General features: G+C 37.4%; 2 protein-coding genes across 3 annotated transcripts; one reads left to right on the top strand and one right to left on the bottom strand.

The window, feature by feature from the left end:
• Nucleotides 1-6,909: 6,909 nt before the first annotated feature.
• Nucleotides 6,910-15,214, top strand: onecutl (one cut domain, family member, like). 2 transcript variants are annotated; one of them, XM_087285073.1, is made up of 3 exons: nucleotides 6,910-7,307; nucleotides 7,544-8,833; nucleotides 11,711-15,214. In XM_087285073.1, the coding sequence occupies exons 2-3, from the start codon at nucleotides 7,792-7,794 to the stop codon at nucleotides 12,019-12,021; spliced, it is 1,353 nt and encodes a 450-aa protein (XP_087141199.1). In that variant the 5' UTR covers nucleotides 6,910-7,307; nucleotides 7,544-7,791; the 3' UTR covers nucleotides 12,022-15,214.
• Nucleotides 15,215-15,224: 10 nt separating this feature from the next.
• On the bottom strand, nucleotides 15,225-20,618 carry ctss2.2 (cathepsin S, ortholog 2, tandem duplicate 2). Its single transcript, NM_001017661.1, is given in 8 exon segments — nucleotides 15,225-15,515; nucleotides 15,624-15,726; nucleotides 15,812-15,977; nucleotides 16,120-16,344; nucleotides 17,758-17,910; nucleotides 18,548-18,670; nucleotides 18,918-19,043; nucleotides 20,584-20,618. Coding segments are annotated over 7 exon segments (993 nt in total). The 5' UTR covers nucleotides 19,041-19,043; nucleotides 20,584-20,618; the 3' UTR covers nucleotides 15,225-15,415.
• Nucleotides 20,619-20,863: the final 245 nt, after the last annotated feature.

Here is a 20,863-nt window from a genome sequence, read left to right as displayed (position 1 = left end):
GTTCCTTCTGTTACAATAGCAAACTACTTCAGTTAACATTAAAAAAGCATTCATTAATCTTAGTTATCAATAATTAATTTCTTCTAAGATATCAGTAATATCTAACATATTAGTAAACATTACTGAGCTAACATGAACTTGCAATGAAAGCTATACAGTATGTTACATTTGTTTAACATTGTTTTGTAAATGCTATTGATTAAGCTTAGCTTGCTTTGAAACCTGAATATTTAGGTCCGTTGTAAGTAAATATATATATATATATTTTTTAGAGTTAACCTAACATAAAATAACAAAAAAATATTTTTAGTTATTAATTAACATTACCAAAAATTGTTAAATGTAACACACATCTACAAGCATATATTTGTAATTATAAATGTAACAGACACATTCTCATTGTTAATAGAATGGTAACTAATGATTAGGCCTACATGGAATCTGTGCGCACAGAAATCCACAGATTTTTAGCCCATCATTGAGTATATTTATATATGTGTGTAAATTTATTTTTTTATTACGTTCAGTGTTATTGACTAATATAAAAATCTTCATAGTTTGTAAAGTAATATTTCTGTCTTTTAGTAGATATAAGAGACTTGCTTACTTTATCAAATAAGTGTATCTAATTGGATTTTTATTGTAAACATTTAATATATATTAATATGTATTATACATATTAAGTTTTAGTTATGATACTCCCATTCTAATGACCAATAGAGTAAAGTGTTTCTGAATATTCCTTTTAAAAATCTTTACATCTTATGCAAAAAAAAAAAAAAATCTTTTTTATCTTTAAAGAGGAGTGTACCAACTATGTTCTCTGATCTGGCAGCACAACTTACAAACAGTCAAGGTCATCCAAAGGCAAACATGAGAGAACTTTGCTATGTACACGCTACAAATAAACTACCATGAAGTAAAAAGCAAGTCCGCAGGTCTGCAGAATGTCAGCTCTAAAGGCCATTCTGTGTTTGCATGTGCGTTTAATGTTTTCCCCCCAAACACTTTCTACTGTGAGGGAATTCTCTTTATCCTCTGCCATTTTTCTCTTTCCACCCTGTTGGATTTGGCCATTTGTAGTCAAAAGAAGACCTTACCCTGGGGTGAGGAACACACATACACTTAGAGATATTTTTACACTTGGAATATCTCTGTGTGCTTTGATACAAGAGAAAGAAAGAAAAAAACATGCCTTTTGTGTTTGCGGATCTCTCATACTTAATAAAGTGTGCTTGAATTCCCCAAAATACCCAGTTAAAGTCTTCCTGTAGTTCCTAAAGTTATCAGAGAGAGATGACTGGAAAAAGATTACAGTGAAACTTAAGTATATAAGCCCTTACAATGTTTATTATTTAGCTTCATTGCTCATACGATGTGTGTGTGTGTGCGTGTGTCTGTGTGTCAAAGAGAGAGGGGAGGGAGGCTGAGATGGTATCAATCGCCAGGCCATTGAACGTATTGATTAGTTACCTTTCTTATTAACATGCTGATTAAAAAGAGCAGGAACAGAAACCGCATCTAGCCACACTCACACACACACACCGAGCCAGGGAAGACGCCACATCGCCGGGCAGGGAAGCAAAATGGATACGGGACAAACTGTGAAAATGAATGGATACAGGACATAAAGGAGACTCACAAAATGAGGGATTTCTGGGGTCCAGAGAACACAGAGTTATGAAACAACTGAAGATGAGATGGAAATCGTGGATGCTTGAGATGAACGGAGAAAGAGAAGGAGGGGAAGAGGGAAAAAATGGGCAGGGAAAAGGATGCGAAGCGACTGCGAGGCAACCTCAGATCCTCCACCCACAGAGCATCTATTAGACTGGAAATATACTCTTGTGCAAAACATACACTGCTATAAACGCATAAACAATGCTGTGAGACCTTGGAACTCAAGCTGAGGGTGTGTGATTGTTCTGCATGGACAGAAAGCAGATGTTTGCATAGATGTGTTTATTTTGTTGTGCAATGCATATGGGTGTTTGAAGATCTCTGCTTTTGCTCTTGTTGTTTTGTGCTTTAATTGGTATGAAGGTGGATGTATGTAGGCAGAATCATTTTGTCTGTATTCAGTATTGTGAAGCAGAGTTTCTAGATGATTTACTTAATGCTGGTTTTGATTTGGAGAAGGCCTCGTGTCTTAAATGATTTTAATAACCAAAATCTCATTTTAAAATGTTTATTATTTAATTTTAATGCACAAATTAAATGATTTAAATCTGATTATGTCACGTTCTATTTCGAAAGTATTTCATCTTGTTTTGCATTAATTTAAAGTCGGTCAAATATAAATTTTACAGCTTAAATATATACTTATTTATTTTACTGCAATTTAATTAGATTTGATCGAATTTAAACCTCACGAAATCATGTAAAATATTAGAAATCTTTATAATGTATAATAAACATGCTGTATTATATATATATAGCTGGTTGTTAGACTCCGATTGCTAATAATTCACAATGGTAATAATAGATTGCCATCCTGCGTGTTGGCAGCACGCCCACGTTTCCCAATCGATAAACAGAACCAAATACACGGGCGCGCGCCTATTTGAATGCGGCTGAACACTTGCTGTGGCTCAGAGGTTAAATCGTAAAATCATAGAAAATATTATCCTTAAACATTGTGGCTGAGTTTGTGAATGTTACCGAACGTAGAAAACGTTACTAAAAGCTAAAAATGAGCATAACCTTAAAAGCAATTCAGTAGATTCCCCTAATACACTCTTCATATTTGAGGGGAATTAGAAATATCTCAAACGATCTGTCTGAAAGTCGTCCTTTTTTATTTATCCTTTGTATTAAATACATTCAAAAACATTAAATAGGAGTTTTCATTTAAGTGTTTAATGTTAAGGCCTTTAGGTAGGCCATGTATTTGTGGTCTTTATATTGTGGATTCTCCTGATTGTCTTATATTAAAATTACGAGTCAAATGCATTTAGCTGAATTCATGGATTATGCGTATATATATAATCGAAAATTATTTTTTAAACAAAACAATACATCCAGTGGACACAAGAAGGGGTATAGTATGACGATGCTTTTATAAGTTTGTCCGTCTGAAGATGTGGCTTATTTTTAATATAACTGGTGCTATAATTATTTTTAGGGTAAAAAATTAAATATTTTAACTTGAGCTTAATTTTAAACGTTAAAATCTACAAAATCTAACAACGTTCAATGAATCTTGAAGTTGAAGCATAAATTCCTATACTTTTTCTAGTGCAGTTTGCCAAATAATTTCCCCCCAAGAATAAATCAAATGTTAATATTTTTTATTATTTGCACATTATTTATACATGCAGAATTTTACAATTTTCTAATTGTTATTTAAATTGTTATTTAGCAACCATTATCCTCCGTTCGAAATGGAAGTTTTTATAATTGTTAAGTTACAATGCAGCACAGCAGTCAGCTGCAAAAAAGTTTTATTTTCATGTGATTTTTTTTTCATATTTGCCTGCTCTCCACGCGGTTCGAGCATGTTAATTGAGTCATTGACTTTTTTATCGATCGACTTCTTTTTATTATTCACCATGCGTCCTATTATTTTTGGACGAAATTAATTTGTTTTAGCCCCGCATTTGAATGCATGTTTTAGGTTGCAGGATGTATCGTATTTAATTTCTTTAGTATTACTCAACTATGTGCTTACGAACCCATGATTTTAATAAAGATATGAAATATGATCCCAACACTAAAATATTTGTGAAATATTGATGAATAAAAAGATCATGGGTTAATTGCGGTTTTAAACGCATCAAAATAGTTACATTTTGAACGAATAAGTGACAATTCTAGGTTAACAGTTTGTATATTATTTTATAGTTTAGCTTGTTGCACGTTGTCTTGCGATACTCGTTTGTTAGCATTGAGATAGTTATTTTTCGTTTTTCTCTTTTTAATTAAGTTTTTTTATTATTATTTTTGTTTAAATTTTCATATTTGTCATGCTTTGTATGATTGTGCCAAAGCGCTGCTAATACAGAAGGGCTACATAAACCGGTGTACAGTAAATGAAAAATGTGCCAATCAATAATATATATTATTTAAATAATTCTTCAGTTTTTACATGTATAAGACAAGTATTAATACTAATTAATTTTAACACATGCCATTTTTAAATTAAATGTAATTAATCACTTTATAATATTACCCATTTCGGTGCGTCAACACAAAAAAGTAATATGTTGCTCCTTTCAATGTTCTCACACAATTATTGCACGAAATAAATTCTAACATTCTGGCACAAAGGTTTCGGGAACCACACAAACAAGACAGTTTGCAAATGTGATCAATAACATTTATCTCTGAGATTTATCTGGAGGCCGAAAACCCCAAGCATGCATGGGAAAACGGATGGCTACACCACAGATTATACAAATAATAGAGCATGTATGTATATATAAATGTATATATATATATATATATATATATATATATATATATATATATATATATATATATATATATATATATATATATATATATATTGTTTTGCAGGTTACATTTTGTGTTACATTGAATCGTCGATCTGCAAATGTTCTGTATTGTGGACCCATAGCATGTAAATAATTTTATGTATTTAGTTTTGTCAGGCCGCTACTTAAAATAGATGTAATTGATGCTTGGCGTTAACACCGTGTCCCAGCGTCTCAGAGACAGGACAGTAACATTACGATATGAATGAGTAAATCTAATATCTTTCTCAGAACACACACTGTTAGTATCTGCTTAGCTCTGCACGTTTAGCCTGATGTATACGTGTTAACCTGCAGGCCTCTTGATACACACCACTCGGGAGGAGGACGTGGCTCGACCAAAGGCTCAAAGAACTCAATAGACAGGTATAAATAATTTACTAACTCGCTGGCCGCTGTTTTGATTTCCACGGTTTGTTTTGAACAATGTTTGATCATTGATACGTATCCCAGACAGAAAGGGAAAGAGGTGAATAAAATTTAGCAGTGCCTTACATGTTGCCGAACTTGTAGCTCTCCGATAAAATGTAGTCTATAATTCATGCTAAATGTTAAAATGAATGGAGCAGGCTATTTTAAAAAGTATTATCCAATATATAGGCTATTCTTCTCGGTTTTAAGGGAAAAACGCAGATGTGCGCGAAATGAGACGTAATTTTATACATGATAAAGCTGATTATCTGTGTTTATCTGTAGGCCTATTATTGTTTTCTTGGTGTTTATTATGTTGAGTTTGTCACGTTTCAGTTGCTCAATTAAAAGTTCTAATCCTCAAGCCACTGTATTTTAAACGTTATAAAAATGAACAGTTAATGTATTAAGGTTTTATTCAGCTTCATGTTTTGCATTTTTAATCATATTATAATTTATGAAGCATTGTCAGTGCACTCCGAATCGGGCTGTTTTCATTCGAGTGCTGGCTACTATCATCTATCGAGCTCTCCAGCCGCAGTGAGTGAACTTTCACCTCGACCCTCAAACAGACCTTTTTTGCGGTAAGAGCTGACCATTTTACCTCCAGCCACACACTCCGCGCGCGCGCACACACACACACACACACCCCTCCCTCCCTCAGCCCTGCTCGGCGCAGATCGATAGTGCAGCATCTGCTGCGGGAAGACAGCGGTCCCACATCGCACTGGAAAATTTTTCAAGCGCTAGAATTGCTCATCTCTAAAAATTAAACTGACAGACAGATATGATTAATATTCCAAGTTTCAAACACCTACCCGAATACACTTCTCTCTCCCTTTTTACTCTCACAAACTGGCGGCGCATTACCTTTTAATGGAAATATGACAGACGAGTAATTTTGTTGTTTATTAGGTCGCGTTTTTTAGGAAAGGTCGCGTGTTACTCTTAAGAGGGTCATAGGTGCGGATTGGATCAAGTGCATTGATCTTGTTTAGCACTTCTGTGATTGAGGAGCAAATTCTTTCGTTAATTGTCCACTACACTGTAAGCTGACAGCTGATAAGAACCGTTCTCTGTCACTGCTTTGTTGGTTCAGTTAATTGCCTTAAGCTTGGGAAAATAAAATTGCAGTTAATAGTACATAAACGCTCTGGCCATTTAATTGGATTAATCGGGTAATTTGTCCTGCCTATATTTCTAACTTCTGAATTTACTCTAAGCAAAAACAAACCTGACAGATTCCCTAAGAGCCTTAAAATAATGTTAACAGAAGAGTAAAATTAACCCTTAAACCATTCTGTGGTTCTATGAAGAATCTTTAATATCCACGAGTCACAAAAACATTCAACAAAATATTATTTTCTAGATTTTGAAATATTATTTCTAAACTAATAAAATGGTTATTTTTAGAGCTGTTTTAAATGGGTTATTTTTGGATCCTTTAGTTTTAAAAGTGCACGGCATACTAAATGTTATGACATTTGGACTCACAATATTCTTTTCTGTATTCATAACAGAAATGCAAAATCACATTGGCCTGAGGAGGTAACCATAGCAACAACATTGAGCTGAGTACTTTTCGTTAAATTCCTTAATTAACAAAACACCTGAAAGCATTCATATCTATAATCACCATCGCTTTATTTTCTAAGTGACATAATATAAATATATGTGTTTTTTTTTTTAGAAAAACATCTTTGAGATATTAGGGTCATTCAAATGTTTTGGGGCGACCGAGAACCTCAACAAATTGCGCCCTAATTCTTTTATCATTTTGCCTTTTTACAAAGTCAATCCACTTCTGAAACTATATAATTCGACCACTGTCACGAGCCCCACCTAAGACAATAGCTTCTTGAGGTCCGCAGGAGGGAAGGAGTTAACGAGGGTTGTAAATTCACCCCACATCTGTCAGATTTTAAGAGTGTGACGTACAGAGGGGGGGCTGGGGGAAGAGAGAGAGGAGAGAGAAAGAGTTGGGGCCGAGATCGATGAGGATACAGAAGGGCAAAACCACAGAGATAATGACAGCGACGGAGCGCGATGCTTAGACAGATCGGCGTTCATTTTTGACACGGTTGTAGCATAGCGAAGTCTGGACATCGGACAGAATCGTACGGCCTTAGGCGTCCGTCATTTGTGTTGCATCCTCGACAGTTGTGGTCCAGCGAGAATCTACAGCGGATAACGCCAGCGACGGACCGGACCTAGCCGTTGCCTTATCTGAACACCGAAATGTGCTGAAGAAACACAAAAGTCGCAACCGATTGTTGTGTGGTTGTAAATTCGGAATTTCTGCAGCTGTAAAGAGTATCCGATCCCGTTATCGGCTTTTGATTGTGTTTTGGAGTGGCTGTTTCGCTTCTCTCCATCCAGCGGGATAAGCTACGTCGTGAGGTAGGCACTTAAACTCAAAGCTTTTCGACATGTTTTTAAGCAGAGATAATATTGTTAGTGTTCATTTTAAGTTGAAAAACAATTGCATGAATAAATATTTTATTATTTGACCAAAAAATTATTTGGAACGAAATTAATATTAAAGGCTCATAAAATATTTTAATATATATGACTAATCAATAAATATAAATAAATAAAAAAATCTGTGATCTGATTCATATTTGTCTCTTTTTCAGCATTGTTCAAGATATGCATGGATAAACACAGGTGCATTTATGGAACACAGAATTTGCTTGCATGACCCAAGATGGTGCCACTGTGATGAAATGTCTCAGAGAGTACACTGAAATCAGATTTTGAGATATAAACAGCACTGGGAACTGTTTTTAGATTGCATTACAGAAACCACACTTTAGACTGTGAAAACAAACAAACAAAAACAAATCAGCTGGAATTTGAAGAAGTGGTGGAGGAAGGTAAAGATATGGATGGTAATATGGGAGAGATGTCTGTGCACAGCCACGTAGAGCTGGCACACAGTCAGGAGAGCCGAGCCATGCTGCACTCTCGGGATCTCACGGCTGCCTTCCCTCGCCCCTCTCTGGGAGGCCCTGTCATGGGCCTGGAGTCTGACCACCAGAGCCCGACATATGACCACATGGCAACTCTGGGGTACAGCAGGGATGCACCAACTACCTGTGGAAGCACCTACACCACACTGACACCCCTCCAGCCATTTGATGACAAATTCCACCATCATCACCATCATCCCTGCCTGCCCGTCAGCAATGTCATCGGCAGCTTTACTCTCATGCGAGAGGATCGAAGTCTTGGAGGAAATTACTACACATCATACGGAAAAGATTTTGGTTTGGGACAAGGCCTGTCTCCACCGCTGGGCAGTGCAGGTTTGGATACTGCCATGCATGGCTATGGTACACTAGGAAGTCAGAATGGACACAGTAGCCAGATGCTACCAGTTGGCCATGAGGTCCATATGGGCAGCAACGGTAGTAACATCTGTCGAACAGTGCCAGACTTTGTAAGAGAGATGTCACCGCCCTCTCTGGGGGCTGAGCATGGGGTCAGCCACCAGCTAAACAAAATGGATGCCCATCAGCACACTCCCACCTACCACCATCATTTATACAACCAAAGTTATCAGCACCACCTTCCCAGCCAACAGGCCTCCAAGCTTGGGGAGCTGCCCTCTTCTTCCCCTTCCTCCTCTGGCTCCAGCCTGGGAAGGGAGGGCATGCTTGCTGGCTCGCAGAACGGCAGTGGAGGGGAGGAGATCAACACCAAAGATGTTGCTCAGAGAATCATCACTGAGCTGAAGCGGTACAGCATCCCACAGGCCATTTTTGCAGAGCGAGTTCTGTGCAGGTCTCAGGGCACTCTGTCAGACCTGCTCAGGAACCCCAAACCTTGGGGAAAACTCAAGTCTGGCCGTGAAACCTTCAAGAGGATGTCCCGCTGGCTACAGGAGCCAGAGTTTCAAAGGATGGCCTCATTACGACTGGAAGGTAAAAAGCTTGAGCTTGTTTTGTTGAATTTGCTGTTGTGGTACAGAACAAATCCCAAAATTTCAATAGGAACAAATATTGTTAAAGACAACAATGGCATGTATGATCAGTCACAAAAAAGTTATTCAATCAAATACATTACATCTGATTAACAGTTGCTCAAAATACAGTTAAAATGAGCAAATGGAATCGGTGCAATAACCCTAAGTGAGCACTATGTTTATTACTAAGAGATTTCACCTCAAACCCAATGTGTTTTGCCGTGTTACAATGTTTTGATATTAAAGAGGCTGAAACTTTAACTGTTGTCCAAAGCACACAAAGAGATCCAGAGAAAAACAGTAACATGAGAATGGACGAAGGTGGTGGTGGTGTGTGGGGGGGGGTGGCGATGCAGGGATGGGGCGGTTTTCAAAATGTCGGCTGGCGTGCTGCAGCAGCCACTGAGAATTGTGGGGTGGGAGACAAACACAGACACGCAGATTCCCCCGAAATCTTTCCGAATCCCAAGCGATCAATCACCTAAGCATGAAATACGCTTCAGAATGAATTATTCTGCTTGCATTACCACTACAGATATTGATTGGTGACCACTGTGCCCTCAGTCGTAGGGGTGTTCCATGCAACGAAATACATAGAATCAATCAATGCCCCGTTGGCCTGAGTGGTACCATGTCCTGCTGTTGTTGTTGTTGTTGTTTTTTTGCGGTAGTCCGTAAATATGCAGTTTTGGAGATCTTGGTGTTTGGTGGTAAATGTTCATTTAGGAGGATGAGCGTTTCTGTGATAGCGTAAACACTTTGTTTTATTTCTTTCTGTGATGTAAAAATTTCCCAACAGTAGTTATTTGTTTATCCTTCATAATTAAGGCTCCGAATTTTCACGAGAAACGTTCAAATTGGCATTGATACTCCATTTTTTGTCCAATCACTATCTGGTTAATTTTTTTCACAGCTTCTGTGCACAAGTGGACACCTCTGTATTTCCCTATATAACCCACTTTCCATGAGTGTTGACTTTTCTCACCATGCCCTTTGTTTAATTACTAGCTGGTATTGATTTCCTTGGGAAAGCAACGCAGAAGGCTCCAGCACACACCTCCTGTGAATAAGACGGCGTGAGCAAACATTAGAATGCATGCGGCTACACGCCTCCTCTCTCAGAGACAGCAGGAGTTCAACTTACCGACACATTTAATGATGATTCAGCTTAACGCAGTGATTTTTTAACGAAATACCCATCCTTTTAAAATCCATCAGCACTTTTTATAATACCCACCATCGCTATTGCAAGGCTAAAATGATGACAGCAATGTTTTTATGCATAATGTGAACAGGGCCTCATTTCATTCTTCAGTTATTTTGCGATAAACAGATATTTAATATTTTAGGAACTAGATAAATTGGCCTAAAATTTGTATCCTGGTATTTCCAGTATTTTTTTTTTCCTCTCAGTTTTTCCGCAGGTCTTTTGTGTGGATGTGTTCTGTTGGCTGTGTCTGTGTGTTTTTTGCAAACTGCCTGAGCTTTGATTGGGAGAGAGAGATGAACAGAGAGAAATTCAGTCGCAGGGCAGGGTAGAGATCATTACTCTAAAGCTCGGCGTTCGGACAGCATTGGGATTTCACACACAAGCACTGAACCCTAAAGCTCTTGTCTTAAGGAATCATAGATATAATCAGATTAAATAGCAGAGGCTTTTTCCCTGATTCTGGCACTTTTATGTATTCAGCCCAGACCTATTTTGTACAGAAATCGCATAGTTAAGTGTAGATCCCTGCTGAGATTGACAATAAATGTTTGGCACACAGAAGCTCCCCTTTCATCCAGCACTAAAGGGGTTAAAGCTCCTCTATAGGTCGGGGAGTCTGAGCAACACAGATTTAATCAATAATTTCTATCAGCCCCTGGCCGAAAAAAAATCAGCAGGGGGTGGAGTAGGCAGGGAGTACGGCTTCGGGGGGAGAAGGGGGTGATAGGCAATCGGGGGGTGGGGGTGGTTTATGAAAAAGGCTTTCGATCACGTTTCAGCTACATGAGACAAGTGGTATACATCATGATTAGGGCCTGCTCCCACGATCATAAGAACTCTATGGGGGGATGTTTATGTCTGGGAGTGTGGTGCGGAGCACAGGATTTATAGCATGGTAATTCCTACCTTTTACACATGATTACAACATCAGGAAGCATTTAGTTAATGGTTGACGTTAAACTGGTGAAAACAGGTGGGGACAATTGAGAGAATCAGGGAATTATTAAATGATTATAAAACAAAAATGAAAGTGTTTATTTGGGGGTTTTCTTCTAGTTTGTCCATCATTTATTGTATTTGATATAGATCATTATTGTTCAGCACGTTTACAGTCTTTCTCTCTATCGCTTAATCTCTCTTATCCTCAATTTCCACTCGGGGATCAATAAAGTACATTTATCTATCTATCAAGTTGGCAGTTGTCTGATAGAGACTCTCTCTGGTTTTCAGGCAATAGTCTGGTCTACACACAGGGCGGTATTTAATTAAGCCAGGAATTACATAACAAGATATGATGATGATGATTACGAAATAAAAATGCATTGACAGCATTCGCTTACAGTAGCCTCGTGTCTGTTTTAAGTTTATACAGCCCTTGACGGTAATGTCCTGATCTATTTCTTTAAAGGTAATTGTCTTGATATTCATCTCTCAATGCCAATACAGTGTTTAATATTTTAAAATGCTGGAGTGTTTCGCCCTTTACTCTTAAAAAATGTCATTGTCATCAGTAGTTCTTTAAAGGATATTTACATAAACAAAGATGAATTCTGATTGTAAAAAAAATTTAGAAAAATGTCAGGTTTTCCTTGCAAACTAATGTTTTTCTCTTTCTCTTTATCTTAGCTTGTAAGCGTAAGGAACAGGAGCAGTCCAAGGTGGAACGCAACCAGGGGCCCAAGCGCACTAGGCTAGTCTTCACAGATCTGCAGCGTCGCACACTGATGGCCATTTTTAGAGAGAACCACAGACCAACTAAAGACCTCCAGATCACCATCTCTCAGCAGCTGGGCCTTGAGCTTTCCACTGTAAGCAACTTCTTCATGAACGCTCGTCGCAGAAACCTCAACCGATGGGCCGAAGAGGGTCGTCCATCGTCCACCGGCTCATCGGGCTCCAGCACCGCATCTCCAGCTGTGACCTGCTCCACGGCATGATGGGAAAATGAGCCGTTTTCTGCTCTGCACAGCACAGGTTAAGCTGCAGCTCCTAGTGTTTGAGATTTTTAATCAAAAGTGTTTTTGTATACAAATCAACAGCATATGAAACCAAAGATGAAGTCTTTACGAGGGTGATGTCCGCAATGTCTAGACGAGACAGAATTTGATTGTAGTTTTAGCATCGATTACTTTAGCTTTAATCGTGAAGGATGAGCCCACCACACCGGGGCTTATGAAATCATTCACAAATCAAGCGTTATGAAAAGGTATTGAATAGATATGAAATCGGTTTATTTTGTAATTTGTTACAGCATATGAAATCACTGCAAGGTTTAATCAGTGCTGAAAAATGATATTTTTAGGGTTCTCAAAAGACATGATTTTGCAACAAATGGATAAATATTGACCAAAGAAACAAAGAAGGATGCAAACGAATCTTTCACAGATACTTTTAAAGGGGAAAACTACTGGACAAAGAAGCTGAAACCAAAATGTGAACATTTTTCGAGAGCTTGTTTTTTTTATACTCTTTCATTTTAAAAGCCAGGCCTCATTGTCCAAGAAGAAAAGCCTCTGCTGTAGGACAGCTACAGCCTTGGTACAAGACAGAGTTGCATCCTCAGACAATATGAGGGCAAACAAGACGTGGAGAAGCAGGAAGAGCAGCTGTGACACTTTTTGCAAAAGACTTCTCGATGAGTTTCTTTTTGACAGGCCACTCTCTTCTTGTGCATAATTTCCATCTGATTTTGAAAATTTCTAAGATGTCACTCTGAGGATGAAGAATTGTATTTTTTTTTTGTACAAATTTCAAGCACACAATCTGGCCCGATGGCTGTTCGTACTGGAAAAAAGCTCAAAATCTCGAAAACCCTGATGGAAAGTACTCACAAAAAGCTTGAATTGAATATGAACTGGGAACCACTTTGTGTATTTATAATTATTTATGTATTTATTTCCAATCTTCTAGCTATTTATTTTATTTATTTGATAGTTACCGTTAGTATTTATTTCACCAAGTGTTGTTTGTGTGTGAAAAATGACCCTGTCTCTGATAGGAGTCCCAATACCAAAGATGAATATTTGTCCTCCCTGAATGTCTAACGTTTCTCATCTACTCAACGCTGTGTTAGTATCTTGATAGCTGGGCTAGCATATTCATCCATGTTCATCGTTCACATGTGCTGCATGTCTAGACCCTTTAGGCCACAGCCTAACCAAACAGATCGAGACTCAGCATGAGACGGCACACAAGTGGCTGTGAAGTCAAGATGACTCTATATTTAGGCTGTTGAACTGTGATCTCCTCAGTGCAGTCCACATTTACTGTACGACGATCATACATAATGCGCCGTGGTCTCTCGGGGTGGGCCGTCGAGGGAGTGATCGTCCCTTTTCCAATGCTCTTTCTCGTTCCCCTGTGTTTAACCTTTGCAGGGAATGTAGTGAGGCCTCTTCGCAGCACGCACTTGAAAGAGGGCCCATGAAAGAGGCCATCGACTTTTGCCAACTTCAAAGAAGCCCTTTTTATCTGTGTCCTCTTGGCGGCTGGGGCCGGCACTCGCTTGGGCCCATGGGCTTAGGGCGTTCACGGGGAGGGGTGGCAGATCAGAGGCTCGCTGCATTACCAAATCACGGCAAGGAAGGGGAGGGGTGGTGAATGGGAGTTTGGGGATGCGAATTAAAGTTTAATGAGTGACAATTGTAAGCATGCTGCGCGCAGGGCAAAGGGTGTTGGCGTGTGTGCACCTCAACTCTCCAGGTCACCCTGTTGCAGAGCTTGTTGTCGGGCCTCTCTTTTCATAGAAATATATTGAATTAGGATATGACCATATGGAGAATTAAAGCAGTAGATGGTTAGAGATCACTCAATGACCTGTAGCATCCAAAAATACGTTTAGCTGATGTACCTTAGCATTTGGCGGCTCCTGGTGGACATTTTGTTTATTAACTTAATTTGACGGCAAAATGTTCCATTTTCATTGAAGTGCAGCGATGGACCACTGCTGACGAAGTCACTTTCAAACAAAGCAGTTTTCAGGTGGTCAACGCGGTGAATTCGCATGGCCATCTTGAGCTAAATCAACATGGGGAACTTTATCGTCCTCGCGCGACACTCTCGATCGATTTGAATAGAATTCGCCCGCGAATTTTCGCAGGGCAACGGTAAATGTGACCGCACCTTGAGAGGCACAAATAAATTGCGCCATATTCTCGTAGTGTTTAACATCTTAAGATATATTTAAGAGTTAGTACAGTGTGTAAATCTGAAGTGAAATTTCCATTCCTTCCCGCCTTAGGGAAACCCGTTTGGCGCTTTTTGTTCTGCCCGAGAGCTCTAATTTCATCTACCTCAACTGTGTGTGATGTGTCGTGTAGCTGAGATGTAACTGTACCAAAGATCCCATCCATTCAGGGAGCGTCTGTGCGTTACTAAGTTTTTATAGCCAAATGTGCTGGAATCAATCCGTGAACACAACTAAATCACAGCCCTACCTGCAGGCAGAAAGAACCTTGTTTGTTTGTGTGTGTGTGTGTATGTGTGAGAGAGAGGGAGAAATGAGAGACTGAAGAACATTTATCAATATAAAGACCAAATGGGAATGACAATCGGAGCAAGAAAAGGGGTCTTGCTGATCCTATGATTGCTTATCCCTCCAAAAAAAGAAAAAAACTACCAAAAAGTGTTACTGTGTTAAAGTGAGGATAGAGACCAAAATAAATGTTAAATATGTTTGTCTCTACAAATATGATGCAATTATGTTCTAGCTGTGTCATATGGATCATCTTAATGAAAATATGATTTTTAGCAACTTAAATGTTGGATCACAACATAGGCAGACAGAATTCATTCGCTCAAGGCATTTTTGTCATCTGGAGATCCACTTATTAACGGTTCGGGTAAGCAGACTGAAAAGGTAGCAAGTGTTTTCTTTTTTTTTCTTCTTTTACCTGTCATTCATCTAAAATCTCTTTCTGCTGGTGTGAGCATCTGTGTCATATTATGCCATTCTCTCCCTTGTGTTACCTTATGAATGTGGCTAATCAACCAAAGGTGTAAAAATCACAGCAATTTAAATGTCAATCATAACTGGACATTGTGTGCTGATCTTGAAAAATCCTTTAATACCTCATGTGAAACTGTTCGTTGTGATGTTGCACTGAATAAACCAAGTCATTTGTAAACATACTGAACAGAGTGGAACCATATTTCCTTTAATATTTTACTAGACAAAAAAAAGACAAGAATTAAAACTAATTATACAATATTCAATTTGAATAAAAACAATAGAAATGGAAAAACACAACATACATGTACAGCTAAGAAACTGGATTATAATATGGTAAATTTCTTATTTCCATATATTCATATATTTCAATAGTTTTTCAGTTATACAATTGGATAGCAGGCTTCTGAGGCGATGCCACACATGTTATTCTTGTTTCTGGCTATACGGATGTAGCCACCATCTCCAAATCCAGCACCCCAACTGTTAAAACAAGAGAAGACCAGCATTAGTATTTTTTTTTTCGTTCATTTAGTGTTTATTTCCAAAAACAAAGTCATCCAGTCACTTTATGATAACAATTGACTGCACCTGTTTTTGACCAGCCAATAGTCCTGTCCTGAAAGTGTACCATATCCCACAGCAAGCACTCCATGGTTTACCTTTTGTGTGCAGGATGGATCATCGTAAACCCCTGTGAACAGAAGTCAACAAAAAATAAATGTAATTTTTACACTCAGTTAAGTTTCGGGCTGTCTGAGCTGTGAAGAAATACTCACCACTGCGGTAAAAGATAAACTGAGGGCGGGTGGCGTCGATGGCCACTGAAACGGGCCCGATGTTGGCCAAAGCCTCTTTTAGGGCCTGCTCATCTCCCTGACTAACGAATTTGTAAGAAGTACAGTTTGCTGCACGCTGGGATGGGTCATATCTACACGATCCTTGCTGTTGAACACATCAGTTTACACAACAGAATTACAATGATAATGGATTACAGTCGTGCAGAAAAAAAGACAAGCTCTTAGCCACATAAAAACATAGTCATATTTTCTTCATATAGTTGCATTAAGCCACACAAATGACTTACCGTTCCTTGATAAGGGTAAGAGGACTCTGAATCAATGCCGCCATTATCAATAACATATTGGAAGGCTTGAGACATATACCCGCCATTGCAGCCAAGGTTGCCATATTTAGAGGAACAGTCCACCAGGTTTTGAGGACTGAGGTCCACCAGCTTTCCTGTGGTCTTCATCAGCTGACCTTCTAGAGCCCCAACAGAGCTGAACGCCCAACAAGAACCACAAGCACCCTAAGACAGAAACATAATTAAAACAGGAAAAGACTTACGTTAACACAATGCCTTTTTAACTTTAAAAACTGATAACTTTTTACATACTACTACTTTTTAGCTTAAAATAAAGAAATACTTAAAATGTATCTTGGCATGTTTGCCTTAGTTGACTGCCACTTGATGTGTGTAAAAGGAATAAAATGAAGCCACAAGTAGGCTAACCACCACAATAGCCATGAAACAGCACAATATTACAAAAATAAATGTTACAAATAAACTTTAAAGAGACAATCAAAAATCTCTAATATTCTATGACTTAAGAATTTAAATTCCTTGATATTCCATTACCTGATGCTTTGGGGCATGAAAATGCCAACTTCTGTAAACCTTTTTAAATGTGAAAGTAAAGTTTTTGTCTCATTTCTAGGCCTCGTTTCTTTTTTTATTATCCCACTGACAGATTATTTTGCTTGTTTAAGGGAAAAAACACTTCATTTTGACAATTTATTTTGGAAAAACAAGAAAATATGTGTTACTTGTTTAGAAAGTGCTTCTTGATTTAAGAATATTTAGATATTTGGATTAGAAGCAAGACAAATACTTTAAGAAAAGCGTTTTTTTTTTTTTTTTTTTTTTTTGCAGTGCAGACATATAAAAACGCAACACAAATGTACTCTAAATGTTTATTAAAGCAGGATTATAAACCAACAGATGTTTGAGGCATTTCCCTTTTTTTAAAAGTGGAAGTTTATAAAATGTTATTGTTGTCATGTAAACTACAAAAATGCAAATTTTAAATTCAATTGGCATGCTATTCTAAAAGCATGCATGGATTTCTAATTACAAAAACAAGAAAGGTGAACTACAAGGCAGATATGAATTCAGAGATGATCTCAAAATTGTGACACTGAAGATTATGTCTCAATAACCAATCACATTACAGCATTGGTGTCATTTCATTTCCCTTGCTGTATGCGGAATTTTGTTTCTTCACAAAGGGACATTAGCATTTATTAACCTGACATATATAACAATATTTTTAGATATAAATCCAGAAATAAATGCAAAAAAAATGTTCTTGAAAAGTAAAAGAAAAAGTTAAAACGACTTTATTGACATGGCATTTTTTTTTAAAACATCACAATTCAGCACCGCACCTAGATTTTAGCAAAATAAACTTTTTCACCTACATATCGAGTGCCTTGGACTTTGTTTGGACTATTGTTGCTTTGTTCGGACTATCGTTATTTCTATATGAAGCATCCAAACAAATTATTTAGGCATGGAGCAACACTTTCTATTTCACGATGGCTTATCAGAAATATCAAAAAAGTTTGTCAACATAAAGAAACACAATCGAGTTATATTACTGAACGAAAGGCTGAACAATTACCAGATTGTCAAAATATATCAATCTATGTAATACAATACCTGGTTTTTCACACTAGTCACATAGCCCTTATCTCTCCAGTCCAGTGTATCTGGGACAACAGCAAAAGAAGAGCTCACATATTCTGCTGTTGGCCTATTGAAGCCAGGAGGAACACGAGTGACGGCTAATGTCTGCAAAATCTCCTCTGTCGTCTGTGAATCGACAAGACACAAATATGAAACACAGAATAAAGTGAAACAGGTAAGGAAAATCTGAGCTTCTGTGCAAAAGGTCCAGTAAACTGATCATTATATTCTGATGTTTACTGTTTCACATTGACTTCCTTATAAAAAACCAGAGATAATACTGTGGAAGTCAATAGAGAACAGAAACTGTTTGGGTAATCCACGTGCTTCAAAATAGCTCAACAGTGGAGAAATGGGGAGTTGAATTTGATCTCTGTTCTGACATCTTATGTTGAAACATTTAGTTATTTTAGTAGTTTGAAACATTTTACCCGTGACTTCTTTCTAAATATGTCATTAAACCTTGTTCATTTTTAAAATCAAAGGTTGGAGCAGAGCTCAAAATCCCATGACACATTTTTAAAAGTGAAACTATACAGAAAACACATGAGAACTAAAAACTACAGACAACTGCGTTATAGAACAACTTTACAATGATTAAAACATGACAGTAATCACATTGTGTAAACTATTGCTTTAAATCTCACAGTGGCTATTTGCTTTAAAAAACGAAAGAACAAGCAAGGAAAAAAAGAAAGAAAAGTAAGAAACAAGGAAATAAAGCAGTAATTGCATGTCAGGGGGAAAGAGGAAATATATTCACCATGTCAGCCATGTGGTTTATGGCTAAGTCATATGAATGCATGCCCATGGAGGCCTCTAGGTTGTGGATGGCGATCAGTTCAAGGTTTTTCTCCCACAATTCCCTCCTGCCTACTTCCTCATCCTGTCAACACAAACAACAATTATACATGTTAATGTTTAAAAACTATTAACATCACAAACTAGTCTCCCTTGTACAGTATATGCATGTGCGCAAATAGGCCCATGAAACAAGATTTTCAGGTTTGGCAAGAATAATCTGTTAGCATGCTAATGTCATCTGTTACAGGAATGCTTGGGGGTTTAGACATGTGATAAGCAAAGTTTTTCCAGAAGTGAATAAACAAAATATTAGATCACATGCTTCTCACCTCACAGGAGTAAAGCTTGACATGTTTCTTCTTCCACAGCTCCCAGTGCTGGTCTAGATTTTTGTTAAAATGGGCCAGTGCTGCACTACAACACACGGCAAACAGCAAGCTCCCAAACATCATGGTCTGACGAGAGAAACACTTTTATTTTATCTGTTAATCAATGAATTCTGTTTGCAATGTAAGAAACTTGGTACACTGTAAAAAAATTATATAATCAATTAGTCATGATAGCTTATGTTTTTAGTTAATTGTATCTTATTAAACCAAGTTTATCATGTTCTAACTTAATTTTATAAGTTACGCAAGCTGTTTATAAGTCAGTTTACCATAATATAAGATCTAGTCACTTCAACTTACGTTAATCAAACTGCCTAAAAAATATTAAGTTAAACTTTGTATAGTTTAAAAAATGCTTTATGTTCAATCCACTTAAAATTTGTAAAAACTAACAAGCTATTTTAATTCCTTTATGTTGTCCAACACAAATCGATTGCGTGGAACCCAGGATTATTTACAGTGTTGTTGAAACTTGAGTAACTTATTCAAATAGGTTAAAGCAACACAAAAGTATTTGTTGTCTTGACTTTTTTCATTACTTGTTTGTTTCAGTGTAGCAAACAAGACTTCTGAAACAATATATCGACATTCTGATGTTAAATATGTAAAAAGATCAACATTCATGCTACATTTTATAGCATTTTAAATGATTTTCACTTTTTTTACAAACACCTATTGTGCCAAATGGGTAAAACCAAGTGGTTTGAAGGACAATGTCCAAGTGTAAGTTTAAATAAAAAAAAGGAATTAGTCTTTTGTGGCTGCATTGTGACCTATTAATCAATACGCCATCAATGATTCCTGTTTTCAGAATGCCTGACAAAAATGTTTCGTAGATAAATGGTGAAATTAAATGGCAATAGTACTTTTTAATGGACGAAAATTTATTTTAGTCATTCTCTGTTGATCAATTAATCAATCAATACATGTATTTGTGTGTGTGTGTGTATGTATGTATATATGTGTATATATATATATATATATATATATATATAGTATTAATATTAAAATATTATTTTTCTCATAAATTCATTTTCTTTTCGGCTTAGTCCTTTTATTAATCTGGGGTCACCACAGCGGAATGAACCGCCAACTTATCCAGCATATGTTTTACGCAGCGAATGCCCTTCCAGCTGCAACCCAGCTTCCAGCTGAAACATTCATACACGCTCATACACTACAATTTAGCCTACCGTATGTCTTTGGTCTGTGGATGAAACCCCCGCGAATGCAGGGAGAACAAGCAAACTCCACACAGAAACGCCAACTGACCCAGCCGAGGCTCGAACCAGCGACCTTCTTGCTGTGAGACAGCACTACCTACTGCGTCACCTTATTATATATATATATATATATATATATATATATATATATATATATATATATATATATATATATATATATATATATGTGTGTGTGTGTGTGTTGTGTGTGTTTTACGTAATAAATCCATACAGCATAGTTTCACATCTGATGAAACGCTCTTAAAAACCAGCCAATACTTTAAACCGAAAGAGAAAGTTATCTGAGAAACACTGAATAAAGACTCTGAAAAGATACACAATAAAATGAACAATAATAAATGAATTCGTATGTCTGATCTTACCTGAACTTGCACGTCGACTGTAGAGGTGAATTAATGGCTTAGAGTTCCTGGTTGCTTTGCTTTTATTTTGTTTAATCACGTGCTAATCTCTGCCTATTGTCATTTTAGTTTTACTTCTCGTTTTGTCCTGTACAGGAGACGCGTTCACTATTTTGCCATCTTGAGATCCCCTAGGTTATTAATGATTCAGAAGGCAGTGTTGTTGTAAACCTTAAATTCTTCTAGATCTTTAGATCATTTATTTTTAGGAAAACGTTTCAACGTAACTATGAAGCCTCCT

This window comes from Danio rerio, chromosome 16 (assembly GCF_052040795.2).
Source record: "Danio rerio strain M-AB ecotype USA chromosome 16, GRCz13ab, whole genome shotgun sequence".
NCBI classification, from domain to species: domain Eukaryota; kingdom Metazoa; phylum Chordata; class Actinopteri; order Cypriniformes; family Danionidae; genus Danio; species Danio rerio.
Note: the sequence above shows the minus strand (reverse complement) of the source record. Positions and strands in the feature narration are given on the sequence as shown.